General features: G+C 30.0%; 1 protein-coding gene across 3 annotated transcripts; it reads left to right on the top strand.

Moving 5' to 3' along the window:
• Positions 1–303: 303 nt before the first annotated feature.
• LOC124835703 (membrin-11-like) lies at positions 304–4,724 on the top strand. 3 transcript variants are annotated; one of them, XR_015784772.1, is made up of 5 exons: positions 304–621; positions 1,122–1,891; positions 1,976–2,126; positions 3,268–3,338; positions 3,442–4,724. XR_015784772.1 is itself a non-coding variant. In XM_088108670.1 (5 exons), the coding sequence occupies exons 1-4, from the start codon at positions 599–601 to the stop codon at positions 3,299–3,301; spliced, it is 315 nt and encodes a 104-aa protein (XP_087964796.1). In that variant the 5' UTR covers positions 304–598; the 3' UTR covers positions 3,302–3,338; positions 3,442–4,724. The 3 variants fall into 3 exon arrangements, 2 of the variants coding, with proteins under 2 accessions (XP_087964796.1, XP_087964795.1); XM_088108670.1 differs by having other exon boundaries at positions 1,771–1,891; positions 3,282–3,338; XM_088108669.1 differs by having other exon boundaries at positions 1,771–1,891.
• Positions 4,725–6,670: the final 1,946 nt, after the last annotated feature.

The raw sequence follows: 6,670 nt of genomic DNA, 5'->3' as shown, positions 1-6,670 counted from the left end.
ATATATATATATATATATATATATATATATATATATATATTTGAAAAAAGTATATTAATTTTCCTAAAATGGTATAATATACCTTTCAATGATTTTCTTAAATTCGTATAAAACACATCATACATAATATTTTCCATTTTAAAGAATTGAAATAAAAAAAGTAATGTAATGTATGTATGACACATTCAACACTACAAAATTTTTAATGAAGGTTTATTTACAGGGATTTTAAAAACCTCCAATAATACGGACGGTTTTTATAGACCGCAGTTAAGTTATGATTTTTTTTAAAATGTTTTTGGCGCTTTGGGATGGAAAACACCCGGAAGAGTGAAATAATTATTTTGTTCCCCGATTGCTTCCGCGCTCACATTTTGCTTCTCCCTAATTTTCCTAATCTCTTCTGCACACCTCTTCTTCATTGTTCACCGCAAAACGTTTTTTGTCATTCACTATACTGGTCTGAGTCCTCATCGTCCGCCTGAGTCTTCATCAGCCTGAGTCTTCATCATCCGCCTGAGTCGCGTCCTTCGCCTGAGTTGCGTCCTTCGCCTTAGTCGCATCCATCGTCTGACTCTTCCTTCGTTGTCCGCCATTGATGCTTGAGCTTCGTCCGTCACAGTTAAGTTCTCTTCTTCTGAAATTCCTAATTCTCTCGTCCTCTTAGTCTCATCTGAATTCTCTTTTCCATCGCCCTATCCTCTTTCCAAAACCCCAGAAATTGGAAAACCTCGTTCCATTCAAATTTAGGGGTTTTAATTTCATGTAAATTGTTGTGGTTAAATTGATTGATTTTTGTCTTACTTATATTGAGCATGTTGTGATGTATGGTCTTGACTAGAATGCATATATGTTTTAGAGTTCTTGTTTTTTTTTTCTATGTTAGGTACTGGGAACATAAACTCGTGTTGAATACGATTTCTATAATCCTGATTCAAGATAAAGACATTAAAAGGAACTCCAGTTTTGTTGTTCATTATGCAGATTTGTCTTATATTGAGAGGAAGTCCAGTTAATGGATTGACTTTTTTGATAAAAGAAAACTTTCATAGAACAGAGATATCAAAGTTGTGCGGTTCCCCTCAATGATCTAAGCCTCTTAGTTTTTGCTTGGTTTGCAGTTCCCCTCGACGACCGATGCAGTAACAACCACGACATATGCTACCAATTAGGACTTGTCAATCTGCTGATGTTAGAAATAACAAGAACTTAAGTATCTGCAATGTTTCTTAGCGTTTACCTCAATAACAAGAACTTACCTCAATAATATCTATATAAATATGCTTTTATCTTTGCTGCATTTCTTAACACCGCACTCGTTTTGACAAATTAAACGTGACAGACATACTGTATAATATTTGTTTATTTTGTCCCCCCCTCTCCTTGAAAATTAAACTATCTCCTGCTTTAAACCACTTCTATTTTTACATACCCTATATCATTGTTGAAATCTCAATCTTTTGGACTATAACTTATTTCACAATAATTATCCTTGACCTTAGTGATGCTCTTCTGTTCTGGTTAAGATCTATGCAGAATTTTGGAGTCAAAAAACTTTAATGGCAGGTTCTCTTTATTGTCTCAGTTATCTGGGCTTGTCATTTTGTGCAAAATGATTACACGCATAACTAAATGCTAATTGTCATATCATAATACAGAAAACAATTCTCTGTATCTTCTGCTTATATCTATGCTATAATGGGTTCCGCTGCTGGAATTGCCGTATTCTAGTTGAGGATTTTCATTAAAGATATTATGTTTCTTATTCAGAAAAGTGGTACAAATAGCTGAGGAGGCTGAATCACTAAGAGCAAGTTTGGATAAATATAACTTACGGCATCAGAAACGGATGAGAGAAGCTAATGAGAGAGCAGAACTGTTGGGACGAGCTGTATGTTGTTACCATCATGTTCTAGTTTAGTGGCTTATTTTTACTTCATCATTTATTGATAACTACTTCATTTGAAATTGCTAGAATGGGGATTTTGCTCATGTTCTAAGAATTTTTCATGAGGAGGCACAAGCATTACATTCAGTTCGCGCCTCTGCCCCGGAACTAGAAAATGCAAATGCAATTGGGGAAGCCATCCTTTCTTCAATACATGGTCAAAAGAGAACGCTTGAAGGTAATTTCATTTCATTTCTGTTGTGACAACATTTATATTCTACAGTTCAGGTTTGGCTAGAATAATATCTTTGTGATTATTGGTGACAAACTAAATATTATGTTTGTTTTTCTACCAAAGAAATTTAGATTGTAATTGCGTAAAATATCAGTTTCCTATCTCTATTTATTGTTCTTTTCGTGCTGTTTCTGTTTCAGATGTTCACCTCTTAAACATATCCACTAAGTCATTAGTTACGTTAAATATAATTATGCTTTTTATCTCTATTTCTCATTAATGTTATTTTATGGTTCAGATTTTAAACATAACACTTCTTGTCCCCTTTTCCCTTTAAATTTGAACCATTACTTCTACTTCCATTTACACTGAATGCATCTCTCTTGAAGAAAAAAGTGTAGCTTTTATCCTATTCATGTTTTCTATATTAACCTTCATCAACATCCAGTTCTTTTAGGGTTTTAATTTCTTAGTGCTAATTAATGGAGCATTATTAATCCATTATATTGTTGTTAATAAATACCTTTTCATTTGGACATATATCTGGGATGCAGAGTGCACATAGAAAAACATTGGACATCCTCAATACAGTTGGGATACCAAAGTTGTATTGCTAAATCTAACTATTATTATTTATTTTATTTTCCTTTTTCTAGTTTGTTGAGACAAATGGATCTAACTCTGCCTTCTACCCTTCACTTGTTTTTCATCAAGAACTATAATTGATTTGTAAATCTGAAGTTTTTATATGATTCCCCTAATGTTCTGCTAATTTTTCTGCCAATATGTACTAATTTTTGAAGTTTATTGATTTAAGGAGTGTAACTAGATTTAATTTTTACAAACTATATTGATTTAGTAATGTATGTTATACTGGACTTACATTTGGCATAGGTAATCTGAGACGTGCCCATTGTGCTGCACTTTAATTATTTTCTCTATCATATTATTTTTGTCCAGTTTTAAATAGTAGTTTTCTTAACTGACCAGTTATCTACAATATTTCTGTTCAGATTTGTCTGTTGTACATTTTGTGCTACTTCTATTCTGCTTCATCATTCCATTATTTTCTTTTTCTTATTAGTTGTCAACTTAAATAATATTTAATTTGAACTTTGAATTCGTGATCCTGAGGTGTTATTAGATTCGGTTGTACAGAGGTTGAGAGAGTTTCATGATATCAAGAGGAGATATCACGGCCATTGTTGACACAAGGTTGAATTTCTTTAGTTATTCTTTTCTCAAGTCTTTTGTCAAGTCCTATTACATTCTTTTACCACTAATATTGGTCTAATCTTTCTGTTTCTCCATAATGCAGACTTGTCATTTCACAACAATAGGGACGACAAAAAAATCCACGTCTGCAGATATCCGCAGATAAAACCCGCAATTGATAGTTACTATCCGCATATATTTATTATCTGTGAGTAATAGGTAGCAGATATTTTGATACCTGTTTCGAAACGGATCGGATGCAGGTATTATACTTTCCAACGCGGATACTCGTTACTCGAAAAAATAAATAATAATAATTTAATTAATATTTTTTAAAATTTAATTTTTTTATTACTCTTAAAAAAGGAAAATTTTAATACTAATGACTTAGGATTTCTTTCAATTACCTTTTTCTAAAAGAAAAAAGAAATAAAAAGGGGTACATTACTTTTGACCTAACTCTAATAGAGATATTAGACATATACATAGAATCCCATTAGAAAATCCTCTTTTAACGGAGGACTCTTTTCTTCTTCCTTTTGGTTCAGCTTGCGCAGGGAGTAGGCTCCATTCCCTCTACCTCTCACTCGGTTCTGATTGGGGTTTTGTTCCAATTTGGGATTTGAAATTAGGGTTTTATTTGTTCTCTGATTTTGGGGTTTCTTTTGTACGGTTTGGGAGTTCGTTTCTTGATTTCTTCACTGTTGATTGGTGACGCGATTTTGGGGTTATGATTTGAATGAGTGTTTTGAGTTTTTTTGGATTTTAGTTCATTGATATAGATTGGATTTTTGAAGACTCTAGTGGTTATTGCGGTTTGGAGATTTGTGTGATTGCGTTCGTTTTCAAAATTTGGGTTTAGGGTTCCTGTTTGAGTTCTCTCGGAAATTATTTATCTATCTGTTCCATATATTGATAGGTTTTTGTGAGACTTCAGTTATTTGGTGTTTCTTCCTCATTTTTTTTTCATAAGTTGTTCAAGATTTGTTTTCTAACTTGTTTAAAAATTACATTGTCTTTTTAATATGTAGCAAATATATTCAATTGTTCTCTTTAACTTGTAATTTAATTTAAACCTTATTTAAAAATTCACAAAATATATTTTTTAAATATTTGTAGGTTGAAAACGGGTATTAAACAGGGTATTAAACAGGTATTCGTGGGTTAGAAAAAATCTACAAATTTTTTTTATGCAGATATCCAGCGGATAGTGGATCGAGTTGCGGGTATGATTTTTTGTATACGGGTCGGGTTGTGGGTAGGCACTATCCATGCCTTATCCGATTATCCTATACAAGACAAAACATATGTATATAAAATAAGTAGTCTAAGTGTAATGGACATTATTTATGCAATGCCCAAGATTAAAGGTGAGAGTGAAATTAATATGGACCTTAATTTCATTTAATTGTTAATTAAACTTTTTATCATGTCAACAAACTGCTATATCATGCCAACAAACTGCTATATCATGCCAACAAACTGCTATATCATGCATATAATTTTCTGAGGCAGTTTTTCTCCACAGGGCGTTGCGCTTTTTTCCCCCTTGTTGCTTTTTTCCCCCTTGTTTGGATGCTTGTTATTTGGCTCTTCCTGCCAGTACTAACAGGATCTGTCACTGTGAGGTTATACATAAATTTCCTTCTGTATGCTAATATGTTACTATAATTTCATGAATTTTTACTTTTTATATCATCCTATCTTGTAGCATCAAACTTGTGAGATGGTAAAACTTACAATATCATGCTTTACGTTTTTTAATGTTTAGTAATAATCAATTTTGTTTACTGTCTTCGTGATTTGGTATATCTTGTTTGTGTTTGAGGGAGAAATGACATCTGTTACGGCCTGGGCCTTTATATCTGAGGACTAAGAGAATGATTAATAGGTCTTGTGCAATTCCTATTATATCACATTTTAATATTTTTCAACCATCAATGATTTATAAAATGTTTAATAATTTTTTAATATATTATTAACTAATTATTATTTTATATTGTCGGTATTTGAAAAAAGAAACGTATCAAATATAATATTAAAAACAATGAAGAAGTATCAAATAATGAAAACAACGAATGAGTATCAAATAATGAAGATAATGAAAATAATGAAGAAGTACTAAATGATGAAAACAATGAATAACTACAAAATTGATGATTATTATTCATAATATGTTTATTTTAATTTTTAGGAAACATTAATTGTATTTCTAATTTTATAGTTTATATCATAATATTTTGGTTTATATTTAATGTTTACATTTAATTTTGGTTTATATTATTGAATTTTGGTTTATTTATGATAATCAAATTATTTGAATAATAAAAAAATTAAATTATCTATATTTTCGACAGTTTTGAAAACTCCAATTACGTAAATTCAACAATTATTGGTGGTTAAGTACCGGTGAATTTGCTTAACCCTGACTAGTTCTGGAGGTTTCAGCAAAACTCCGCTAATACCAGCGGTTTTCTCAAAACTCCCTCTAATATCGGTGGTTTTCTCAAAACCTCTAGAAATTGCGTTGGTTTGAAAAATCGCTGGTAATTACTTATCGATGTAGTTTTTATCAGCGGTTTTCCTAACCGCGGGTAACATATTTTTCGGAGCTTAAAACCATCGAAAATGAAAAAAATAATCCCAAAAAAATTGTAAATTTTTGTAGTGAAAAAACATAATGTAATACAAAAGACCGAATAAATGATTATAATATCGTACATGTGCGATTATAAAATATTTGCTCTTTATACTATTTTATTTATTATTATGGTGACAAATATCAATTTTTACTAATATTTAAGTTGTCATATTTTTATATTTTTATATTTTTACAATTTTTAATATTTTCTCACTATAAAATTGTCTAGTAATTTTATCATGTCAATAAAAATTATATTTAAATATTTTATTAATAAAATTTTATTGTGGTTTTGTTATACTCTTTTTAAGAGATTAAAAAAACATTCCACTTTTTATTATGTATCTAAACAACCTTTTGGGGTTTACTTATCTATTCTTTAAGATCATAATAAACTTTTAAATTCTAGTGAAAACACATTATTATTATTATTATTATTATTATTATTATTATTATTATTATTATTATTATTATTATTATTATTATTATTATTTATTATTATTGTTATTAGGTTTAAATACAAATTTAATAATTGAAAGTGTGATTGAATAGTAGGATTATATAATTTCTATATTGTAACATCTTATTTTAAGAGCATGTTACTAATAAAATAAAACATTTCATTACAAATTTTTAAAAAAGAGTTTAAACAAGTATATCTCATATTGGTACAATCATAGTACATGTAAGA

The sequence above is a fragment of the Vigna umbellata genome, chromosome 3 (assembly GCF_029865625.1).
Source record: "Vigna umbellata cultivar VRB3 chromosome 3, Vumbellata_1.0, whole genome shotgun sequence".
NCBI lineage: Eukaryota > Viridiplantae > Streptophyta > Magnoliopsida > Fabales > Fabaceae > Vigna > Vigna umbellata.
This window is presented reverse-complemented; position numbering and strand designations above follow the sequence as displayed.

Excerpts from the sequence above, each read along its gene's own strand:
- LOC124835703 (XM_088108669.1), top strand. The coding sequence starts at position 599 with ATGCTTGAGCTTCGTCCGTCACA. Across the intron at positions 1,892-1,975 it reads CAGAACTGTTGGGACGAGCT|AATGGGGATTTTGCTCATGT; the intron begins GTATGTTGTTAC and ends TGAAATTGCTAG. Across the intron at positions 2,127-3,267 it reads TCAAAAGAGAACGCTTGAAG|ATTCGGTTGTACAGAGGTTG; the intron begins GTAATTTCATTT and ends AGGTGTTATTAG.